This window comes from Cynoglossus semilaevis, chromosome 10 (genome assembly GCF_000523025.1).
Source record: "Cynoglossus semilaevis isolate Cse_v1.0 chromosome 10, Cse_v1.0, whole genome shotgun sequence".
In the NCBI taxonomy this organism is placed as follows: Eukaryota; Metazoa; Chordata; class Actinopteri; order Pleuronectiformes; family Cynoglossidae; genus Cynoglossus; species Cynoglossus semilaevis.
The window spans coordinates 6,208,169-6,231,718 of NC_024316.1; the positions used below are offsets into that span (position 1 = coordinate 6,208,169).

Consider the following 23,550-nt stretch of genomic DNA (forward strand, 5'->3'; position numbering starts at 1 on the left):
AAAAGTGCAACTTTTAGAGGAAACTATGTTTTTGAAATATAGAAGAAAAACTTCTGATATGAAGAGAAAAACGGAACGAACAGGCGGACACTAAGACTCAATTCCAAAGACTTCACTTTAGTTTGGTGCAACAACAAAAGTAGGCACGCACTGAATAACAAGGAAGCGAAGAGTGACCTGTTGGAGTAGGTGCACCAGTCTCGTGCATGAGCAGGAAGAGATTTTAATGGTGAAAAGTAAAAGCCCTTGATCACCGCAGAGCTCAACAGCAAACCGGAAGGAAGAGGTGAAGAGCGGGGCCCCCTGTTGCTCTTCCTCTGGAACAAAGTAGAGCCTTTTCTACAGTATGTGCACCGGGCCCCTTCCAACAATGGGGGATTTATCAGTGTGAGTGTACATGTATACAGTGTACACATTTATTGTCAAAAGGATCTTTTGCCGTTTTGACACTAGTTCTTAATACAGCGCAGCAATGCTAGTTTCTCTATTTTGTCTTACTGTTGTCATCAGGACCATACGGTGGCAAATGTTGATCGATCGCCTGTCTTCATGGCAAGAACATTACTGGTTTGCATGTTTAGACCCTCTAAATCAGGGGTGTCAAACTCAAACTCACAGTGGACAAAAATTAAAAACTTGGACCACACATGATGTGCTTATTTCCAATGGAAACATTGGACAAAAATTAAAAACTTGGACGAAGCCAAACCTAATATTTATTGTAAAATTGACGGCAGTTGTGCATTTTTTCCTTCTCTCCAGAAAATTTTCACATGGAAACAACTTTAGTTTTGCGTAAATATTGAATCTGGAACAACCAAAGCTTAATATTATACACACATGATAAATTAAATTTAAAATAACACACATCAGTGGCATTTGTTTCTTATTATGTATATTCCTTTTTAATGTAAATCTTTTTTTCACAGACCAACAACAACAAAACCAAAATGTATGTGCTCTAACATAGCATGTGCTTATTTCCAATGGAAACATTGGAAATAAGCACAGTAAAGACATTATTTGCATTAACTATGGCAATATGAACAGCAAGATTAGCGATGGCTAGATATGACATCACCAGTAACAACAAAATTGCATCTGATCCCCGTGGGCCAGTCTGTGTGTTGTAAGAAGAAAAAAAAAATACATATAAAAACACAGTCTTGTTGCCTCACTTCCACTTCACGAGACAACAAACAATTATTTCCATTGTAATACAGTTAATTGAGAAGGAATTCATCCTTTTATAAAATCTGGATGAGGAAATTGTGCCCATTAGGTTTGGACTTTAAATCCTTTAAAACCTTTGAACTTTACATTCTATTTTAAACCAGAACAAAACAGACTGAAAAATGCAGACAATGGTAGTAATGTAACCTAATGCATTCAAACTGCCGTGACAAAGGCAGGGAAGCAGTAATGCAACATAACAAAGAATACAATGAATTCCCAACACCGCAAAGTTCAACAAACTACAACAATAACACCGTCCTGTTATAAGTTTGACTGTGGAGCAACTGAGGGCTGCTGAAATGTGACAGAACTTCCACGTCTATGCTACTACAGCATTAATCCATGTTAGGTTTTTTTTGTTTTGTTTCTTTGTCAAAATGAGTGAAGTTTTTGTGCGGGTGGCGGTCCGAATCCGGCCTCTGCTTCCAAAAGAAAAACTCCACAGACACCAGAAGTGTGTGAGATTGGTGCCAAGCTCCACACAAGTGTTGTTTGGCTCAGAAAGACTCTTTTCCTTCGACCACACGTTTGGACCGACAGCCAACCAGGACGAGGTCTACAAGTCATGTGTCCAGCCGCTGGTGGAACACCTGATCACCGGCTACAATGCCACCATATTCTGCTACGGACAAACTGGATCAGGAAAAACATACACGATGGAAGGAGGCCATCTGGGTAGGGAATGTCAGTTAATATATTAAAAAAAAAATTGAAAAATTTACATTTTTTTAAAGAAAAGAAAAAGCTTTTTGTTTTAAATGTTTTTATAGTACATCTTATAGGCTATTTTTTGTTTTTATGTTTTTATAGTACATCTTATAGGCTATGGATCACATATGATTTGATTAGAACATTCATTCATTACTATATATAAATAATATATGTGGAAAATATATAATATATATAGAAATAAATATATATACACGCATATGTGTGTGTATTTATATACATATATATTTATACATACACAAAGCCATGTATATTTATATATGCACACATATATATAAAAAATAAATGTATATATATATATGTAGTATATATAAAGCAGCCTGCTGCTCACCATTATATATATTTATATATATGTATAATATATGTGGAAAATATATAGAAACAAATATAAATACACACACATATGTGTGTGTATTTATATATGTATATATTTGTTATGTATTTATATATATTTATACATACACAAAGCCATGTATATTTATATACACACTATACACATACATTAATCAATGTATATATAATTTTATATAAGTGTGTGGTTATACATACATACATCGTTTTTGTTTGGTGCAGCTTATATGTTGCTCCCACTGAACATAGAAGAGATTTTTCTGAGATCTTTCCTTTAAAACCCTCTGTCAGATGAAGAGGGGGGAATCATAGACCGCGTGGCCCAAGATGTGTTCTCACTGTTGGAAGAGAAAAAGAACAATAATGACAGTATGGAGACCACGGTGTGGGTCACATACATGGAGCTGTACAGAGAGGAGCTGCGTGACCTGTTGGAGCAACCCGGTGTACACAAAGTGTTTCACATAAGAGAGGACGAAAAAGGAAACACCGGTGAGACCTTTTTTCTGTTTCCTTTTCTTACTCATAATTTTTGTTTCATAATGATTTAGTCATAGTACATCAATGATTGTCTAGGCCGTGTTTGTAAAATGAATGCTTAAAAATCTTTAGTCGCCACTGAAAGAGTTGGATAATGTAGGTTCTAGGGCCTGATATCCGGAGAAGAGCTGACTTAACACACCAACTGTTGTGTGGTTGTGTGTGTTTCCAGTGGTGATGGGAGCCAAAGAAATCGTCATCAATTCAGCCGAAGAGCTTCTCAGTGTTCTACAGACAGGCAGAACACTGCGGCAAATCGCCATCACGGGAATGAATGAGCGCTCCAGTCGCTCTCATACCATCATCACCCTCAGGGTTGCACAGTGCTGCCACAATGACAACTCCTCCGTTAAGTCTGTACGAACCTCTAAACTTCGCCTTATTGATCTGGCCGGGTCAGAGCGCGCTGGAAAAACGGGCAACACCGGTGTGAGGCTGAAAGAGTCGGTTCATATCAACACAGGCCTGCTGGCTCTCAGCAAAGTCATCAGCGCTTTGTCCAATCCTGCACGGGCAGGACACAGCATACACATACCCTACCGTGACGCCAAAATCACACGCCTCCTCCGTGACGCTCTAGGAGGAACTTCTCACACCCTGATGGTGGTTTGTGTCAGTCCTTCTCACCACAGTGCCGATGAAACCCTGGGAGCTCTGCACTTTGCGTCCAAGGCCCGACACATTCGCAACAGCCCCAAAGCCACGTGCACAGAGGTCAAATCATGTATCGTTGCTCGCCTCGCGGAGCTCGAGTTCGAAGTGCAGACTCTTAGAGAGCTACTGAAGGAGAAGGAGATGGTAAGAGAGAGATCAGGGGGGAGGGGTTCAGAAGGGGAGCGCTTTAGACAGTACCGACTCTTGGCTCAAGAGGCTGAAGCTCTACTCCTAGAACTCTCTGACACGTCCCCGAGCGAGTCTTTCAGGGACCGGCTGCATGACTGGCAGGATAGACTGGCAATCATTAATAATGCACATCTGATCGATAACGATGACGATTCAGATGGGGGTGGAGACCAACATGACCACGAGATGGTGCTTAAGCTGAGAGAAGAGCTGAACAGATGTCAGGTATGAACAGAATTAATAAAATGTGAGAGAGAACTTCACCACTGATTCTTCTTCTTCTTTTGGCTTCTCTTTCTTCAGTTTTGTTCTACCTCCGTGTTACAATGGCAATAAAGGCTATTCTATTCTATTCTATTCTATTCTATTCTATTCTATTCTATTCTATTCTATTCTATCCTATTCTACTCTGGAGTCTCTCTACTCTTCCATCCTCTGTCCAATAATTGTATTACCAATTTCCGGACTATAAGTTGCACCTTTTTTTCATCCTTTAGCTGGGTTTGCGAATTATACTCAGGTGCGACTTATATATTGAAATCTACAATTTCACATTTTTGATATTTTCACACTGCCACCCACTAGAGGGCACTGTAGCTTTGTGTACCAGTATCTTCTACTCCTGTACCACTGAAAATGAATATTCAACAGATTTGCATTCTTTCGCTCTTAGGAAGCACTGAACCTACAGGAGCAGCTGCTGGAGCAGAAGAATGAAGAACTACGACAGGTGCAGACGGAAGCCGAGAAAAGTCTGCAAAAAAACACATTCGACCTCAAAGGCTCTGATAAAGAAAAGGAACATAATCATATACAGGTATAGAGAGCAGGTCGAATTGAAAATACTAAAACTTACTATTTGATGCTAAATATTAATGTCATCTCTGTCAGTTAATTTTAAGGTTTAAATTGTCTCTGATTTCTTTCACAAAAAATATTGATTGAACAACTACTCGGCCGACAGATTGTAAACGATCACCTTCGCAGAGGCATCGTAAGATTACAGAGTGCAGCTGCTGAGATGGTGGAGGAAGCAGTGGTTTCTGGGAAGTCAGACAAGAGGCCACACAGCGACCCTCTGACCAGACGCAGCTATGAAGAGCAGCCACCCAGAAAGGTACGGGTTTACTCACAGTAAAACCCAGAATTTTGAAAGATTTGTTTTCTCCTGCAGCAGCAATATGCAGCAGATTCATTTGCGTGTGTTCTCAGGAACAATGCTAACAACAGTCTGTGCATTTGCAGATTCCCTCCTGTCCTGCAGCTCTGGACAGAGCGCTGCCAGCCCTGAGGATAAATCGAAGGTGTCTACTGCCAGAAAGCAATGAAAAGAACGAGATGTTTTGTGATTTTGTGAGACAACAAGACAGGAGTCAACTGAATGAAGGGGAAGGGCATTGTGTTAGCCACACCTTTACGTGAGTTTAGGTTTTTTTCTTACTAGTCGGTTTCTCTTTTTGACTAAAGGTCATGTCAAAACTGCCTTTTAACTCGTGCCGTTATTATTTCCACACAGGCCACTTTGTTGTGAATAATTATATAATGAACTGACTATAAATTTGATTTTGTCATTTTAGGGGTTTTCTAAACCAAACGTGGCAAATTCAGCAAAAGAATGGAAATAGAGTAATGCAACTTCCAGGAAACAAAGGTAGAGGTTAAATCTTTTAGAAAAATTGAAGGCATGCTTTTCTGTTTGGTCCTCCTCTGAGATGTCCTGTTATTGTTTCTGTACAGGGACTAAGGACCATCACATCAGAACACGACCCAGCGTTACACAAAGGAAAATCCAAGACCTGTCTGTAAACATACGCATGAAGGAGGAGCTCCTGGTAGAGCTGGACAAAACTGGTAGTTTTTTTTTTTTCTTAAATTACTGAGGTATAACCAGCCAGAGTGTTTGTTTGAGGACTGACGTAGAGTAATTCATCTGACAGAGACGATGATCCAGGCAGTGAACGGACACGTCATGCACGGTGGAGATAACAGAGAACCTGGAATACTGGGAGAGCTTTCCTTACAAAACCAGCAGACAAGAAAAGATGTGTATCTGAGCCTTCAGCAGATGAGGCTGGAGAGAGACCAGCTTCAAAACAACTTCATGCAGCAGGAACAGATGCCTTGCACTGAAGATGTTGGCCAAAGTAAGGTGAGCTAAAAAAAGAAAAAAGAAAAACCTGTACTTTCCATATTTTTCATATGAAAAAATATGTTTCATACTAAAACTGTATTTTTGAGCATTGGCACAAAATCCTCAAACAGACATGTCACAAAAAATACATGTAATGAAATATAATGATTTCCTAGTTATCAATTTACTTCCTAAATGTGCAACCTGGGCCTGTTTAGTTGAACACAAGGCTGATATGACTACAGGCATTGAGGAAAGATAACTTCAACAGCTCTGAGCTTCTAGCTCAGTTTTTTTTAGTTTTAATAGACATTTGCTGCCACCTAGTGGAAAAGTAATTAGTTACTCTGCCTGTCACTGTCACACTATTTGCAGTAAATAAATAATAGTTTTCAGACCATTTATGTGTAAATTTTAGATTTTCCACCTGATGATCTCTCCTGCCACCATCCCTGGTATCAGAGCTATAAAAAAATAATCAAGGTCTTTCAGACATGTATGAATTTCACTGTAGGACTTGAGAACCAGCCTAAGGAAGAGACCTTTCTTTTAGTTCGTAATAGCATTGTTTATGATTAATAAATTGAAATGATTAATTTGACGTAACACAAACTCGAAAGAACAAACGATATATCCTCTCACTCAAATGGTTTCAAATTAGTGTTAATAATATAATGTTAGCTATATGTTTATCTAAACATATCTATACAACACCAAATTAAGGCCTTAGCAACTGAAGTTATGTAGCATAGCTCAAAGGTAGCTTAAGGCAGAGGAAAGAGAAAAAGCTCCCACGTCATCTCAGATGTTTCAATTTGTTAGTATTTATTATATATACAGTATATGTTCTCCATTTCTACCTCTAACTGCAGGTGTTTGAAAGTAGTTGGCTGGAGCAGCAGGAGGAACAGGTGTTGCAGAAGAGAGAGGAGCTGCAGGAGCTGCAGCAGGAGTTGAGGAGCAGAGACGAGGTGGTACGGCGTAGAGAGGCCTGTCTGCAGGAGAGGAACAAGTTGGAGAGGAAGATGCTTCGCTCCAGTCAGGTCAGCATCCATTGTTGCTGAAGATTACTCTGTGCTTATTGTTTATTATAGCTTTTATTATAGCTGCACTTAAAAAGAAACAAACAAACAAATGGTTTCACTTTTCAGGCTCTGAGTCAGGACCTGCTGTGTGTGTCGATGCAGCTGAAGTCTGTGGAGGAGCATCTGCACAGCAATGGAGACGGTGGAATCACCACAGAGGAGCTGGAGAAAGAAAGAGACGTGCTTCAAAAGAGGACAGCGGCTCTGCACGCTCAGCTGAAGGAGAACAGAGTTCTGAGCGCAGGGGTCAGAAAGAAGAAAACAATACATTATTTAGGTTGAAAAGATTCCAGTTTGAGTCCAGTAAAATAAAGCCTAGCCTCTGTGTATTCTCACACAGGAGGAGTACAACCTGCTCCAGCTGGAGGAAGCCATTGAGGCTCTAGATGGTGCTCTAGAGTTTAAAAACAACTTCATCAAGGACAAACAGAGGAAGCTGCTCATCACCGATCCTGCCCGAGTCTGTGACGTCATCAGCAAGCTGAAGGAGCTCTCGCAGCCCGAGGCTTCAGAGATGCTCATCAAATATTTCAACAAGGTATGAGAAACAAGCACACATGAGATGTAAAGTCTTTTTTTTTTAATGGGAATTTGAAGAGACTAAAAGTCTAAAAATAAGATAAGTCAAGGTAAAGCGTTAAGGTGAGGTCAACTTTAATAGTGATTCACAACATTTTTCTGCAGCATCCCTCATCAGCATCCCTTGAAGCCCATTCAGTTGTTTTCAGGAACAGTTTAAAACCATTCAGTTTACCAGAATATCAACAAACACAAAAATGGCAGAAGCAAGTATTAGCAGTAGGGAAGTGCCTAGTTCCTCCAAGGAGTTTGTCTGTGTGTGGGTTCATCTTGATTCTCCGACTTCCTCCCAAAGCCCAAAAACATACTTAATAAGGGACTAGGGTGATCGAACACTGTGAGTTGAATGGATGGAGTTACATTGGCATACCATATAGTTTTTTTACCTAGTCCTTCAGTGACGCCCTGATTAAACAAGTCCACATCTTAATAATCCATATTATGCAGAAATGTAAGAAAGAAGTCATTCAATCCTACCTAACTCATGTAGCCTTAATAACACCATTACTAAAGCACCAAACCCACAAAGCACAATTCTGCCACAGCTGTGACATAGTGTATGTTAAACAGTATCAACAATGATATAATCAATTGTCAATATTCAAAAATACAGAATGCATTTTTGCAGGTGCAAGTCGCTCGATGCAGGTGGCTAGATGGGAGACTGTGCGTTCTATGATCATCCAATAAATCCCTCAAAACACCAAAATAACTGTACACCTGCTTGAAGGCCTTGGTCTTGCCAACTCAAAATGTGATTCGTTTTAGAACATTATGGGAGGAAATCCATTATGTGCCGTTACTTTAAGGCTGTGGCTACGTGCACTACTGATTCTGAAGGCCTTATGGCAGATTTCATTCACCTTGGCAACAGATGATGGCTGATATGTTTGAATATCACATCCGCATATCATATCTGTATTATTTAGTAAATATGGTAAATATATTGAACAATAAGTCACTTATTCTGACACTCTGACACTAAAAACATAAAATTGGGAGTTAATATTAATAATAACAAATACAATGGTAGGTATTGTGTCACTGGATAAACAGAACAATTGATCCCCTGCAGGTCGTTTGTCTTCGTGAGAACGAGCGCCATCTGCGTTTGCACTGTGAGGAGCTGGAGCTTCATGTTGCTGAGCTGGAAGCAGCTCTGGGGGACATGGAGGCTGCCATGCAGCGTTTGGCTCTAGAGGCTGATCGCAGGTTCACCAAACAGTGCAAGGACTACCAGGGAAACATTGAGAGACTGTCTGTGAAACTTCAAGGTAGGAATGGCTGTTTGGAATGGCTGTTTGCTCGGATAACAGTACACATACATAGATACATACAGTAGTAGAAACAAGGAGGGTTACACAGGCAAGTCATACCCCTGAGGACAATCAAGACAAATTGTTTGAAGTATGTTACAAATTTGCTTTATGGACATTTTAATCTTGTGCAAATGTTGGCCTCTTCTCTTTTTAAATATGCTAAATAACTTCAGTTAAGGCCTTAATTTGGTATTTAGATAAACATATAGCTAACCTTTGGCCTACTTTGAAACCATTTGAGTGAGAGGATATATATCGTCTGGCAGTTTCGGCACTTCACACGAGACAATCCAGGATATTGGTGGAATGACCTACCAATCACTACCAGAACATGAGTGTTCCTCTCTTCAAGAAGCTCTTAAAGACCCAACTCTCAATCACTACCAGAGAAACTTCAAGAAGCTCTTAAAGACCCAACTCTTCAGGGAGAACCTCCTGTCCTATCACTTTCCCGGACCCCCCATACCATGCCCTCCTCTGTCAGCTTCTGTACTCTCGCCCTTTGGAAGACCCAGCTTCCTTACTAGTGGTCTTACAAGATTCCCTCTTTGTAGCTTGATTGTTAACTGTAAATGTAACTATAGATGTTAAGTGAGAATATTTTTTCCAAATATTCAGATTACTTACTTTTTGCCATCTGTGCTTGTGTATTCTTGTGTGTGTTTAGAGGACAGCTGTGGGCAGCAGCAGCCACCAATACCAAATCGACTGCAGCATCTCGAGAAAGAACTTTTTTACTACAAGAGCTACAACCGGAAGCTTAAAAGAATGCTTCAAGGACTTGGCGGTGGTGCCCAGAGGCCTGAGGATCAGGAGCTGGAGCAAAGACAAACACAAAACATAAATCTCCAGGCAGGCCGTAAAAAATGCCACACCAATCCCGAGTCTGCACAAACACAGAGAGAGGCGGCAACGACGCGCACGGTGATCCACATGGAGCAGACGGAGCGAAGGACACACAATATTTCCCACACAAAAAGACACATACCCCAAATCCCTGGTCTTCCTATGTCCTCTGACCTTCAAGCGCACAAACCTACTAAACTTTCTGAACATGAGCCGCTCCAGACACTCCCACAGTCCCACAGTCAGGATGGGAATGTGAGGGAGGTTGCTGGGCAACATTTAGAGGTGACACCACTGCGCCTGAGTCGGCGGAGGGTGAGACAGATCTCTCGGCCTGAGGTGAGGGTCTCTGGTTCTGCCACAAGGAGACAACAGTCTGACGGAGATAAAGACTCATAGAGCTGCCCAGAAAACAATCATCACAACTCGATAATTTGTTGAAGCGCCGGTAACCATGGAGACTTTCTTTGTAAATAAATGTTTTTATAAATGCTGATAAATGTGGACATTGATGTATCTCCTACAAGACCAATGCACTAGCAGTATACTTATCTCAACTATTGTTATATATATACTTGTGTTTTTGGTGTAATTAAACTACATACATGCAAATGGATATCTAGCGTGTACAACTTTGCGGGCCGTCTGTTTAGGTTCTCAGTCATCCAGGTCATCTTATCCAAAAATAGTCACATCGAGGGCAACTGGGCAGAGTAGGTTTCTTGAAGACGTTTCACGGAACTGAAGAAGCCTCTTGGATGAGAGGTGAAACGTCTTTTTTCTTTCCTCCAAAACTGCCCGCCTGATTCGGTCCGTTGGTAATTTCTGCCTTCACATTTAAGCATTAGACTTGTGTCCATTGTCATTAAAGTCAGAGCTGTGGGATCACCTAAAAGACCTATAAAAAAACACTACAAAAAGCCATTTGTTTAATAAGATGGAAAATCTTTCTTTATTTTTAAATTAAAACTGTTAAGGACATTTAGAATGAAAAAGAATTTGAAATGGAGAGAAAGATTGATGTACCATCCAAGAAATGTCACATTTTGTGGTCACTGATCTGGATTTGTGCTAACAACACCACAAATGCAATACGTATGTGAAACAGCTATGTATTAAATGATCCAAGCCACCACTTTCCTGTTTAGTCAAAGCACACTACGTCAAATACCTACAAAAAACCTCAAATTATGCCCCAGCATAATCACCTTGCTGTTGCGTTAGCTCGATACATGTGGACAAAGGCAAAAATCTGCATGTTTGCTCCATTATTGTTGATAAATGTGTATGTGTTTAACTGAGAAATCTGAATGTGTGCATAGGAGAATGAGATAAGACCAACACACAAGACGCAAAGTATAACATTTGAATTCAGTGGTATAGAAATGTTGGACGTCACAATCTGGAAATTTGGTTGACAATGATGACTCCATTGAGGTCCTTAAGAGGCAGATCAGATTTGTCATCCTCTTCTGGAGCAGTCGGGATTTAGGGCGATTCGGTTGGAGGCTTGTAAATCAAGGCCACAAGCACAAAAAAGAGTGTAGCCAAAACCTGGAAATCAGAAAGAGATACGAGTGAATGAAGAAAATAATTATGTAAGAGGTACACTATTGGCTGCTATTTTTCTTTTCTTTTTTTTAATCTTACCTAGTCCCATTCACAGTATGTTAATGTTTTACCTTATAGATGACGACAGCAATGCCTGTATGCTTGCTCAAATCTGAGTTCTGATGGACATAGCCCTGCCTGCTTTGGTTTTCTTGCCACAGTACGCACTCTATGGCTCTATAGTAATTAAAAACACGTTTTTTCCTGTTTTTTAGAGGGCCGGAAAATATAATTTTTTTTCCTGTTATTTCTTATAATATTATGATTCGAGGTACGAGCTTAGTCCTGGAACGGATTATGCTCGTATCTCGAGGTTCCACTGTATTTGTATTGTTTTTTGGGGGGGCTTTTTGCCCTTCATTATGGCTCCCATATTATACCATGTTTTTATCTCCCAGACCAGGGGTCACCAACGTGAAAGTGAATTATTATTTGTCATTGTGACACAGCACACTACTGCACACAACACAGCTATATATAGTTTGTTTTTATATTAATTAAAAATGCATTTTTGTGTATTTTTACAGTGCTAATTTTTTAAACCCTGATTCACACATAAAATACTAGTTTTTGAAGAAGGAAATTCAACTTACCTTGTGGTTTTCATCTAAATATCACCTCGAGCCATTGAGGCCATTGTTGTTATTTTTAGAAAGCTAACAATGAGCAAATTGTTTTTATATATATAATTTATAAATATATGTATAATATAATAACAAATATATACAAATATATATTATTTGGATTCCACTCAAGCTCAAGCTTCTATATTTTAAGCATTGTGCTACGTCGGCAAAGAGTGCACACCTCTTTTATGAAGTCAAACAGACCTAAGGAGTGGGAGGAGTAGCTCTGCACACCCACTGTGCGTGTATACACTATTCCATCCAGGGCATGTTCACAGTAGTTGGCTTTATTCAAATGTATTTCATTCCGTTTTTTTTTTTAATTATTATTCCTAATGTCCTTAAATGAAAGTGCTATAAATAGAAAACTACCTTTTTGTGTTTCAAACTACAGATTATAGAAAACAAATAATATGATACAGAAACAACTTTATTTCATTTTTTAACATGAATTGTAACCAATAGATTGTGAAAGAACAAAAAGAAATGGAAAGTGGAATAAAGAGGAAAGGACACAGTCTGCAGTTGTACTATGCAAATTAGGAGCAGTAGACAAGAATTTAATGAAGAACCACAGACAGATTTTTAACACTCAATGTTTTCATTTCACGCTCCCACAATTTTAAACAAAGTGCTTTTGTTATCAGTTAAATGAGTGACTAAGTTCCCATGCAAAAGTGTCGATGTTCTTAAAAAAAAAAAAAAGTTTTTCACTTGTCACAAATGTTGTCACAAATCCATAATGGTAAGAAAACCACATTAGCAAGAAAGGATACTGCCATTGTACTGGGACCATGACAATATTGAAGGCGCTCCCCTAATTGCTACACCTACCAATAGTGGAGCTTGGGCTCTCTCTAGTGGTACATTAAAGAATATCGTGCTACTACATTGTGTATTGGACCTTTGGCTGATAAATTGGCCAGTTACCACAAAAAGAATACACTCTCTTTTTCATTACTGTGCTTCAGTCAGCACTACTGATTTTAGTGTTGGTCATACAGCTGGTACCTGGACAGACAAACAGTTAAAGAGGCAGTACACAGTGTTAAAAAAACATTACTGGTCTAATCCTTCACTGAAAAAAAAAACAACTTTCTGGTATTAGCTCGTCAGTACCAGCATACTGTCATTGGGTTAGGGTCTGGAGTTCTGAATCTAACATTAAAGTATGCAGGGAGTGGAAAGGACATGCCTTGAGTGCTCAGGGTGTCAATGTGTGTCATGTTGTCTGCATCATAGAAGGAGATCTTCTTAGACGGGCAGTTTAGGTAAACCCCGATCTTTCTAGGTTTTCCTTCAAACATGAGCTCTGTAACTGTGTGTGAACTACAGATGGAATACTTCTGCTCATTATACTTCAAGAAGTTATCTCTGATGCCTAGCTCCCAGTACTCCCTGTGGCCAACATCTATCTCCCAGTAGTGCTGCCCACAGTAGAACTCATTGACGCTCAGTGCCTGAAACGTGCTAGCACTCAAAGGTTGTCCAAAACCTCTGTTAGCGCCTAAGGGAATGTTGTTCATGGTTTGACCAAATCCTGCATTTGGTGGATTGTGCCTATTTTGACCAAATCCTGCAGTGGAACCAGGAAGGTTTGGCATGAATTGACCAAATGCTCGGGGGTTGAACACAGGACCGGATCTGTTTTGGCCAAATCCTGCTGTGGGTACAACAGAAGGTGTAGATATTGCTTGGCCAAATGTGGGGTTGTTTATAATTTGGTCAAATCTTGCACTGGACCCAAAATAAGGAAAACCAATTAATTGGCCAAGTTGTGCTGCTGTGCTCTGTGCAGGATTGGGCATGGTTTGTGCAGATCCATTAGCGGGATTGATTCCCATCCGGGGACCCATTTGAGGTGGTCTAGTCCTGGGTGTACAGAACAAACTACGACCATCATCTGACACTGTTATGTCTGGGCTGCTTCTTCTGAAGGACAGCAGTTCTGCTCTGGGCTGGATGACCTTAAGCATCTCTTTCCAAACAAAGAACTGCAGGTGACTTTCATAGGGCCCCAATGAGAGCCAACTGTTTACTACCTGGAATTCATTGGCCCTGGGCTGGAATACTATCTGATTGGGGCTTGTGCTGTTGTTCTCAGTCCAGCATTTTATGAACTTGTCGGGCTCTCTGACTTCCAAAGTAGATGCCAGTTTTCCCATCAGCATTGCATTTTGTGTCAGTATTTCCTCTAGTCCACTGAGCACCATACTCATTTTCTGCACAGCGTCTTCCTCTCTGTGTTTGAGCTCAGTAAGAATCTGAGCTTCTCTCTCTCTAAGAAATACATGCATCTCCTCAAACTGTCTGTGGATCTGGTTGGTGAGCTGCTCCGACTTCTGTATGGCTTTTGTTATCTCTTCCCTCTGTGCAGTGTGGCGCCTCTCAGTGGCGTTGACGTCGTTTGAAACTTGCTGCAGCAGATTCTCTAACTTCTCCCTGAGTGCCACATCTGCCTTGTCAATTCTCTGAAACCTGTGTTTTTGATGCCTCTCTCCGTGTCTACACATCATACAAGCCAACTGCTGGTCTGTGACGCAGAACAGTGTCAGCTCTTCTTGGTGTTCAGGACACAACTCCTTCACCTGGAAAGATAGAATTCAATAAACACAGCTACACAAGTTGGTGAACAATACTGAACAATCACAACAACAACAACAACAACAACAAAAACAACAAAAAAAGAACAACTTTTTCAGACAAAATCAGACTTTTATGGCCCAGAAACGTGTCATCATGCTTGGGGAAATCTTCTTTTTTAATGCAACTAGTGATTGCAACCACCATCATATAGGTCAGAGGTCACCAACTATAATTATATGAGGGTCTGATTTTTTCTGGGCAGACACTTTGGGGACAAACACACAAATAAAATGGGATAAAAAAAATTTGGATCGTTCAGGCTCAACCTCAGGCTTTTGACCTACTGTATAATATTAGATTTAAACTCTTATTGGCAATATAAATGTTAATATTTAATAACCCCAACTTTAAATGTGCATCTATTATTTAAAAATAAATATTATGAATAAGTCACAGACCAAAAGAACTGAAAGGACTTTATACCAGACAGAAGAGTTTTTTTCTACTGACTAAAATATGACAATAATGTTAGTAATCATCATCAAGTTATCAGTGGCCCTCTTTTATCACAGTTTAAGATAAAAATGTTTATTCATTTTGTTTTGACAAATGCAATATAAGACCTAAAATAAAATAAGTCAATAAAAATAATTTCTTGCTCTGTGTCTGTCTTGCACTGGTGCTGCATGTCGGGAAACTCAAACCAAGGGCCTCTTTACGGAAAGTTCCTGGCTCTGAATTATCCAACCTGTACAGCAACATTTTTAAGCTGTCTCTGACTAACAAAACTGGAGGAGGAAATACAGATATACCTGCATGAAATGGATACATACACACACACATATATATATATGTATATGTATATATATATATATATATATACATATACATATATATAAACAACACCTGGAAAATTGGAATTCTAACATCAGTGTAAAAATATTACTCAGGGCATTACTGTGGACGTTTGTTGATTCAAATTTAAGAAATAACAGCAAAAATAAAAGAAAAAAAACTTTTGTGAACAAACAAAACAAACACACCTCTCCTTTAGCATTTCCTGCCGTCTCATTTTCCATCCTCTGTCTGTCCTTTGCCTTGTCAGCCAGGCTCTTCAGTATGTGACTGGTGGGAAGAAGCGCTCCTTTCACTACAACAGGTGTCCGACACTGAGGGCAACTGTTCTTGCTGTTCCTCTCATCAGTAATGCACAGTCTGCAGAAAGAGTGACCACAGGCCAACGTGACTGGGTCAGTGAAGATGCTCAGGCAGATGCCACAGGTCAGATGTTCGCAGTAGGATCTGCCTGCCATGGTTGGTGTCTGGGTTCTCTCTTCCTTGTCATCAACCTTGTATCATTTTACGGGAAAATAAACACGCCTCCTTTAAGTCTTTCATTCCTCACGTGGCAAAACAGGTACGGTGGCTGTAGAGTATGATTTGTTGGTAGCAACCGTCTTCACAGGCAGCCTGTTCATGATGATCTTAGGAAGAATGGCTGTAAAAATACTGTGTTTTAAGAAACAATTTGTATGTTTTTCTTAATATCTGCATGGGTCTTTACCAATATTTCACTTTCCTAAAAGTAATAAATAAATATACTGTGGGCAAAGAACCACCTAAATTCAGCTCAGTATTTAGACAGCGAACTTTGTCCAGCACAACCATAAAACCCAGTCTCAGTAGCTTTCACTGTTGCTTAACAATAATGTTGTCATCATTTTCTCTGTTTTATTAGCAGTGTTTGAGGCCCAGTAGTTAGCCTTCTGCATCTTTCTTTTGTACTGTGGCATGAGCTTTCCTTCAGGTATTCGTGGTCCTGGTTAATTATTTGTCCTCGGAGCTGCCGTCCACACCTGCTGGTCAACTTAGTCAGCTCTGGAGGAACTACAGGCCTTGTCCTTCTGTGTGGTGGTGTTGCTTCACTGTCTGAGAGCCTGCTCCTGACCATTGTTCTGTATGGTGGTACAGTTTCATTAGCACATTACCACATTTACCACAGTATTCTTTTAGTCATCCAAGGAAAAGGAAGCCATCTTACTGCTGTATAGCTTGGTATTATAGTGGATACATCTATATAACGCATGCATGAGTCAGCACTCAGACATCCCACTAAACCAGTTGAACAACATGAGATGCTCTTATTATGTTTAGTGCGCGAGATGGAGCGATCGGTAACAGGTAAACACTTAACAAGCAAGGAGAATTGAAGAAAAATCTATGTAAACTCTACCAGGGTTACTGTACTAGTCCTGTTCTGTACAGTATGAGTACAGTAAGATCTGTTTGGTAACATTTTGAAGAACTACAGGTTAATCTGTCACTAATTGTTATATATGCTACACACGACTGAAATAAGAATAAAAGACTACAAATAATACTGAGGATAAAAAAAGCACAGAAGAGGTAGAAAACATTTAAAATAAGGATCTGCTGTTGTCTTGGGGTTCTTTCTCAAATGGAATATTTCAAAAAAACAAAACAAACAAACAAACAAACAAAAAAACAGTTGTTTTGGAAGTATAAAATAAGAGGAGTTCAGAGACCAGTGGATCTGTTCACTGAAGTTGTAACACACCCACACACACACATATACATACATACATATATGCATAGTGTACTACATGATACGATGATGTTCTACGACACACTGAGTTCTGTCTCACTCTAGCGGTTCTACGATGAAATTACGTTTTAATCTTGTTAGGTTGTTGAACTGAAACCGAAAGCACATAAATACGACACACGGCACAGTTAGCCTCTTTGATACGTGGCTGTGGGCACTAAGCTAAGTTGGCTAAGTTGAACATTTTAACAGAAATTACTCTATTAATGACCATTATCACTTAAAGACTGAAACTGTAAGAATTTTCTACATGGCAAGAAGAATGCTAATTTACTTCAGCATTAGAGTTTTCTTTCTTCTTAAATGTTAAAATGTTCCATACAAGTGACAAATTAGTGCAGCAGGTAATGATTTATTGAAAAGAAGCAGAGGTTACATCTAGAAACAAACAGCAAGCAGCTAATTTTGATAGCAATTCCTTTACATTCTCACTCTCAAAATCAAAGGTATGGATATAGCTGTTACATAGAATTTTAACACAACTTTAATATGCAGTATGCATGCCTTAGGTGCTATAGTTCAAACTGTTCATTGTTGTATCACATGCAGATTACATTTCCACCACATTTTTCTGGCTCTTTTCCATGACATACATTTAAACAGTAGATCTAAAACCTATATTCTTCTTTGCAGCGCAATTCACAAACATGTACAGCATCCCGATGGACCTTCTATTCAATATGGACTCAAAAGATGTTCAAAATGTTTGTTTTATAAAGTGAAACAAGAGCTCTCCACCAGGCCAAGATTCCCCTTCACCCTTTTCCTCTGACCTCACAACCAACACACTCTGGGTGGGTTATGATCTGCTCCCCTACTGAACCTGTATTCAAAAAATGCCTTTACTGGCGCTGACATCTCACATTTGGGTATGACGTGTATGAGACTCATGTTTTCTGCATCATAGAATGAAAGGTCTGCCGAGGTGCAGTCAAAGTAAACACCAATCTTTTGCAGATTTTCTTTCAAGGTTATCTCTGTTTGGGTACTAGATGTCACACATTTCTGTTGATCAAACTTCAGGAAGTGGTTTTGTATTCCTACTGCCCAGTAATCCCTCTTTCCAACCTCTATTTCCCAGTAATGCTGCCCTGAAGTGAATTCATCGCAGCTGAATGCAGAAACACAGCGTACTGAGGTATTCTCACTGCATGGATGAGATGAAATGAATTGAAATGAAAACATTCTCTGATTCTGACATTGTTGACAAGGAGTACAGTTGTAACCTTTGCTGATTTGAGGAGCATACATTATATCTCTGCCATCAGTAGACACATGTACATTAGGGCAATTGCTCGTGATTGACATCCGCTCTTCACGGGGCTCAATGATCTGAAGCATCTCCTTCCACACAAAGAACTGCAAGTGACTTTCATATGGACCCAGTGTGAGGCAGCTTTTCACCACTTCAACGTCCTGGACTTCAGGTCTCTTCTTGCTTTCATTCTCAGTCCAGCTTTTTAGGAACTTTTCAGAGTCAGTGATCTTAAGAACAGCTTCCACTTTCTCTTCTTGCTCCTTGCTCTCTTTTAAAGCTGTTTCTAATACGGTTAATGCTTTGGTCATTTTCTGGACGGCATCTTCCTCCTCCTGTGTGAGATCACACTTGATCTTCATTTCCTTTTTTCTCAGAAACTCTTGCATCTCCTGGAACTGTTTGGAGATCTGTGCCATCAGCTGTTTTGATGTTGTCTTGGTCTTTGTTATCTCTCCAGCCTGGGCTTTTACAGAATACTCAAGTGCAGTAGTGTCGATGGATAATTGTTGCTTCAATACTTCTAATTCCTCCCTCACAAGAACAGCTGCTTCTTTGATTGGTTTAAATTTGTGACCATCATGTTTGTCTCCGTCTCTGCATATGATACAAGCCAGCTGCTGATCTGTGATACAGAACAGTTTGAGTTTCTCTTCGTGTTCGGGACACAGTTGCGCATCAACCTGTAAAGCACATGATCAAGATATTTATTTACTAAATGTGTGAACAACCTGCTTCCAAATGACTCACTTCAGTGATCAGTAACTGCAAAAGTCTCCAACTTACTTCTCTGTCACTTCTTGGGCCATTTTTGAGTTTCTCTGCTTCTTTTTCGGCAAGACTTTTCAAAATGTGGTTAGTCAAAAAGCAGGCCCCTTCTGTGGGAACGTCTGCCCGGCACTGTGGACAGAGACGCTTTGAAGTTAGGGAGTCTTCAATGCATTTCCTGCAGAAGGAATGACCACACAGGAGCATTACAGGATCACTGAATATTGCCAGACAGATAGAACAAGTTAGTTCATCTGCATAACAAGCGGATGCCATGGCTGCCGTCGTTGCTTTTCCTTGTTCTCTGCCAAACACACTGACTGAGCATGTTCTAAAAAAACAAAACAAAAAGCCACTCCCTATGATTTCTTAAAGTCACAGTTCATGTTCTTGATACTAGATGATAAGCCAGAAAAACCCAGACTGACCTTCATCATAGTGTGTTAGATTAGCTGTCACCAACTTGAAAATGCGAGCTACTTCAAGGGTACTTAGTAATTTTGAAAATGCAAGCTACTTCAAGGGTACTTAGTAATATGAAGAGCTACTTGTTTGATACAGGTTCCCCCCCCCAAAAAAACACATAATAATAATTAAAAAGAGAACTAATGCTGTTCCATCAAGTTCGGGGACCTACAATAGCACCAATTTGACTATCAAGTGTTACTGATCCAAAAGAAACAGTAGCAGTACAGCTTTTGACCCTGTTGTTGACTAGTTTCATTTTTAGAACACTGGCAACTTAGGGAGTCGATGGGGGCTACCTAAGATCGTTGGTGCCCCCTGTGTTAGAGCTATTTCTAAGAGAAACTTTTGGTTGAAGCTCACAGCTATAGTAAGAGCTTGCCAAAATGTAGACCAATGCCAAGCAACTAACCAAAATAACTAAACATTAGCTAAAATCTGTCCCAATCATAGTGCCCTTAATATATCTTAAATGATATCAAAATTTGTGGGCATTGAGTCCCCCCCGGTTTTCTATACAGTACGGATGTGTTTCTTATAATGTATTTTTAAGACAAGAGGCGTTGTCGGTGCAATGGATATTGCAGAGTAAAGAGTACTATCACACTCTAGTGGTGTAGTTCTAAAACTGCTATTGGAAAAAAAAATCTGTTACTTGGCTACAAAATGATTATCTATTATTATATTATAATTATTTACTTTCACCACTGGATTATCCCCATCTGAACGTTTTGACCTAGTCATTTCACGCAAAACGCACAAACAAACAAAAAGGAATTCTCCCCCCACTGAATACTTCTTTATTTTCCCATATTTAGTAACAAATAAAAATATAATATAATCAATGTCTCATGCATACACACATTTTGCTTCTTACCAATACTAGGCATTATGTATCATCTAAGTATTTATTTCCAAACTTCTTTGAAAGTCTTTGTTCTTGACACTCCAATCTCTCTCCTTTGGAGAGAGGTTTGCTAGATTTTGCTAAATTTATTGCCAAGATAAAACTTGCCTTAGTACTCGACTCTGGAGTAGTTTGACTGTAAATTAGCCATCAACCACTAAGCAGAAGCCACCTGTTCTTGCGTTAACTGCTGGCTAGCATAGTTGGCATGCTTCGTGAAGAAGTGAAGGGTGATATTGTTTATTTTTGAAAACTGCAACAGTTATTATGGCGCTTTGGCCCAGAGGCAATGTCTCTGTCATTGGTGTGGAACCCCAGGGTTCACCTCCTGGGCAGGGTCGACTCTCAGATAGCGCGGTTGGTACCTTCCAGTGGACTCAGGTCCAGGTTCAGGGGGGTTGGTGCAGTGTGATTTGGGTGGCGGTCATGGAGACTGCTGCCCCCGCGACCCGGTAATGGATAAGTGGATGAAAATGGATGGATGGATGGATGGGCAACAGTTTCTTGGCATATCAGACAAACAGTTGTTGATCGGACTTCAGTGAAAACATTTTATTGTCCACTCTTTATTAAATACTCGCCAATCACTGTCCACGTTTTTTTTCTTTGACCCGCTGAGTTTTTACCAAATGACTGGAAGTTCAAAGGGCACATCGGAAAAGTGCAGTACAGAGTATTTACACTTTACCCTTGGAGCGCACCATCTATTGATGAAATGCGGACACTGCAGGAAAATCCAAAATGACAGAATTCTCATGACAGCTTAATTTAAGGCAAAACGACAGAATTCTCATGACAGCTTAATTTATTAATATAATATGGACAAGTTCATTGGATTAAAAAGCCAGGTTAAAAAAAACTAAAAATTAAAAAAACAGGTCAAATGTGGGCCCCGGGCCGTAGTTTGCCCATGCTTGATCTAGATTTGTGTTTCCTCTTGCTTTTCTAAATCTCCAATAGATGGACATTTGTATTGGTTAGAGGTCTGGGTAAGTGAGTGACCACAAGCTTCTCTGCCTTGGAAGCGAGGCAGCATCTCAAGAGACCTCACAGCTGACACACTCTCCGTGGGTTACGATCTTCTCGCTTATTGAACTTGTATTTAAAGAAAAGAAAAAGACTTTCAGTAATCCCACTTCCCTGTATTTCCCAGTAATGCTGCTGTCAGGTGAAATCATTGATGCTCCATACATTAGCACATTATGAGGTGTTTTTACTACAACCATTTGAGATAAAGGATCGTCCATATCTATTCTGACAGCTGGAACAAGGTGTGCACTTATGACTTGGATAGTTTGTTATTCCATCAAAGTCCTCCCTTAGTTACGCACAGGTGTGTTGCCATTCTTGCCATTGTCACTTTTGATTGGCTGCAGTTCTTCGTGGGGCTGAATGATCTGAAGCATCTCCTTCCACACATAAAACTGAAGTTGATTTTCATACGGCCCCAGCGAGGGGCAGATGTGGACTACTGAGAGGTCCTGAGCTCTGGACCTGGACGCATTTTTAGAAGACATCACACCGCCGTTCTCTTTGCAGCACCTCAAGAACTTCTCGGGGTCGGTGATCTTCAGAAGAGATGTCACTTTCTGCTCTTGCTTCTTGCGCTCTGTCAAAGCTGTTTCGAGAGCGGTTGATGCTTTGGTCATTTTCTGGACAGCGTCCTCCTCCCTCTGTTTGAGAACACTCGTGAGCTCTCGTTCTCTCTTTCTCAGAAACTTGTGCATCTCCTGGAACTGTGCAGTGATCTTTGTCATCAGCTGCTGTGACTTCTCCTCGGCCTTTGTTATTACTTCACGCTGTGTGTTGAACAGCGCCTCTGCCGCGGCAACGTCATGAGAGACCTGCTTACCAAACGCCTCAGCCTCCTCTCTGACGAGAGCAGCCGCTTCTTTGATTGGCTTAAACTTGTGACCATCATGTTTGTCTCCGTCTCTGCATATGATACAAGCCAGCTGCTGATCTGTGACGCAGAAGAGTTTCAGCTTTTCCTCATGTTCAGGACACAGCTGAAAGTCAACCTGTAGAATAATAATGGAGTGCTGTTTTCAATGGCTTACAAAATAAAATAAAATAATTTAAAAAAAGGATAATGGAAAGACAAAAGTGACAGACTTACTTCTTCGTCTTTTTGCAGTCTCACTGCTTCTTTTTCAGAAAGATTTTTCAAAATTAGACTGGTCAGCAGACCTGTCCCGTCTTCAGGAACTTCTGTCCGACACTGTGGACACTTACGCTGTGTAGTCAGGGAGCCTTCGATGCATTTCCTGCAGAAAGAGTGGCCACATGTGAGGATAACTGGATCAGTGAATATCATCAGGCAAATGGAACAAGTTAGTTCTTCTGTGTAAGAAGCCGATGCCATGGCTGCTGGTCTTCTTCCCTGCACTGCTGAGAACACACAAAGCATGTTTGACCGGTCACCCTGTTTACATGCAGTGGCACTCCTTATGACTTCTTAAAGGGATAGTTGTTATTAAATGAACTTGCCTTAAAAGACAACTACAAAAAATATATATTTAAATCAATCTTTGATGATGCTCTTATGTAAAAAAAAGCTTTGTCTTTCTTTATTCATTAATTCATCCATCACTTCTATCAGTCTCAGCATTTATCAGGTGAAAGCAGGGTAAAGAGATATTTGTTTTTGGCCATTTGTTAAAAAAAAAAAAAACTTTATTAATACCACACTGGAGAAATTGTGGTGTCCACAGCAGATCTGCTGCCACAGGCTGGCCAACAGGAGGCGCAAATATGTCATTCCTCTGGGGCTCAAACCCAGGACCTTCTGTGTGTAAGCAGGCGTGATAACCAGTACACTATGGAATTGAAGTACAGCACAGCTACACTCATGTCAGCTAAAAAGCACAGTAGATGTATTTTTATAATATGTAAAGTATTTCCTGTCACGTGATTATAAAGTAAGAAGAACAGCATATTTCTTATGTCATTTCTCAATAGACAATTGTGAAGTTATAAGAATAGCAGAGCTGTATGGTACCAACTAAACTGCCTGAGCATGTTGGACCAGTCACCCTGTTCAAAAG

The 23,550-nt window shown here is 40.1% G+C and overlaps 3 protein-coding genes across 4 annotated transcripts; 1 reads left to right on the plus strand and 2 right to left on the minus strand.

The window, feature by feature from the left end:
- Positions 1 to 1,373: 1,373 nt before the first annotated feature.
- On the plus strand, positions 1,374 to 11,739 carry LOC103384754 (kinesin-like protein KIF27). 2 transcript variants are annotated; one of them, XM_008318402.3, is made up of 14 exons: positions 1,374 to 1,920; positions 2,608 to 2,808; positions 3,029 to 3,924; positions 4,373 to 4,516; positions 4,664 to 4,816; positions 4,945 to 5,117; positions 5,277 to 5,350; positions 5,437 to 5,550; positions 5,637 to 5,848; positions 6,703 to 6,873; positions 6,982 to 7,161; positions 7,256 to 7,453; positions 8,570 to 8,768; positions 9,481 to 11,739. In XM_008318402.3, exons 1-14 carry the CDS (start codon positions 1,614 to 1,616, stop codon positions 10,056 to 10,058), a joined length of 3,600 nt encoding a protein of 1,199 aa, XP_008316624.1. In that variant the 5' UTR covers positions 1,374 to 1,613; the 3' UTR covers positions 10,059 to 11,739. The 2 variants fall into 2 exon arrangements, with proteins under 2 accessions (XP_008316624.1, XP_008316625.1); XM_008318403.3 differs by having other exon boundaries at positions 1,374 to 1,911.
- Positions 11,740 to 12,421: 682 nt separating this feature from the next.
- Positions 12,422 to 19,565, minus strand: LOC103384764 (nuclear factor 7, ovary-like). Its single transcript, XM_025059119.1, has 5 exons — positions 19,560 to 19,565; positions 19,150 to 19,263; positions 18,415 to 19,046; positions 15,526 to 15,697; positions 12,422 to 14,484 (listed from the first exon to the last, which is right to left on the minus strand). The coding sequence occupies exons 1-5, from the start codon at positions 19,563 to 19,565 to the stop codon at positions 13,009 to 13,011; spliced, it is 2,400 nt and encodes a 799-aa protein (XP_024914887.1). The 3' UTR covers positions 12,422 to 13,008.
- A 1,717-nt stretch (positions 19,566 to 21,282) lies between these two features.
- On the minus strand, positions 21,283 to 23,347 carry LOC112487645 (nuclear factor 7, brain-like). The gene is made up of 2 exons (XM_025059629.1): positions 22,623 to 23,347; positions 21,283 to 22,524 (listed from the first exon to the last, which is right to left on the minus strand). Exons 1-2 carry the CDS (start codon positions 22,911 to 22,913, stop codon positions 21,823 to 21,825), a joined length of 993 nt encoding a protein of 330 aa, XP_024915397.1. The 5' UTR covers positions 22,914 to 23,347; the 3' UTR covers positions 21,283 to 21,822.
- Between the last annotated feature and the right edge of the window lie 203 nt (positions 23,348 to 23,550).

Coding starts and splice junctions, on each gene's coding strand:
- LOC103384754 (XM_008318402.3), top strand. CDS start 1,614: ATGAGTGAAGTTTTTGTGCGGGTGGCGGTCCGAATCCGGCCTCTGCTT. Junction 4,517..4,663: donor AGGAACATAATCATATACAG/GTATAGAGAGCA, acceptor CTCGGCCGACAG/ATTGTAAACGATCACCTTCG. Junction 5,351..5,436: donor GCAACTTCCAGGAAACAAAG/GTAGAGGTTAAA, acceptor GTTTCTGTACAG/GGACTAAGGACCATCACATC.
- LOC103384764 (XM_025059119.1), bottom strand. Junction 15,698..18,414: donor GAGCCCCGTGAAGAGCGGAT/GTCAATCACGAG, acceptor CTCTTTCTGCAG/ACTGTGCATTACTGATGAGA. Junction 14,485..15,525: donor CAGGAAATGCTAAAGGAGAG/GTGTGTTTGTTT, acceptor CTATCTTTCCAG/GTGAAGGAGTTGTGTCCTGA.
- LOC112487645 (XM_025059629.1), bottom strand. CDS start 22,913: ATGCTTTGTGTGTTCTCAGCAGTGCAGGGAAGAAGACCAGCAGCCATG. Junction 22,525..22,622: donor GACTGCAAAAAGACGAAGAA/GTAAGTCTGTCA, acceptor ATTATTCTACAG/GTTGACTTTCAGCTGTGTCC.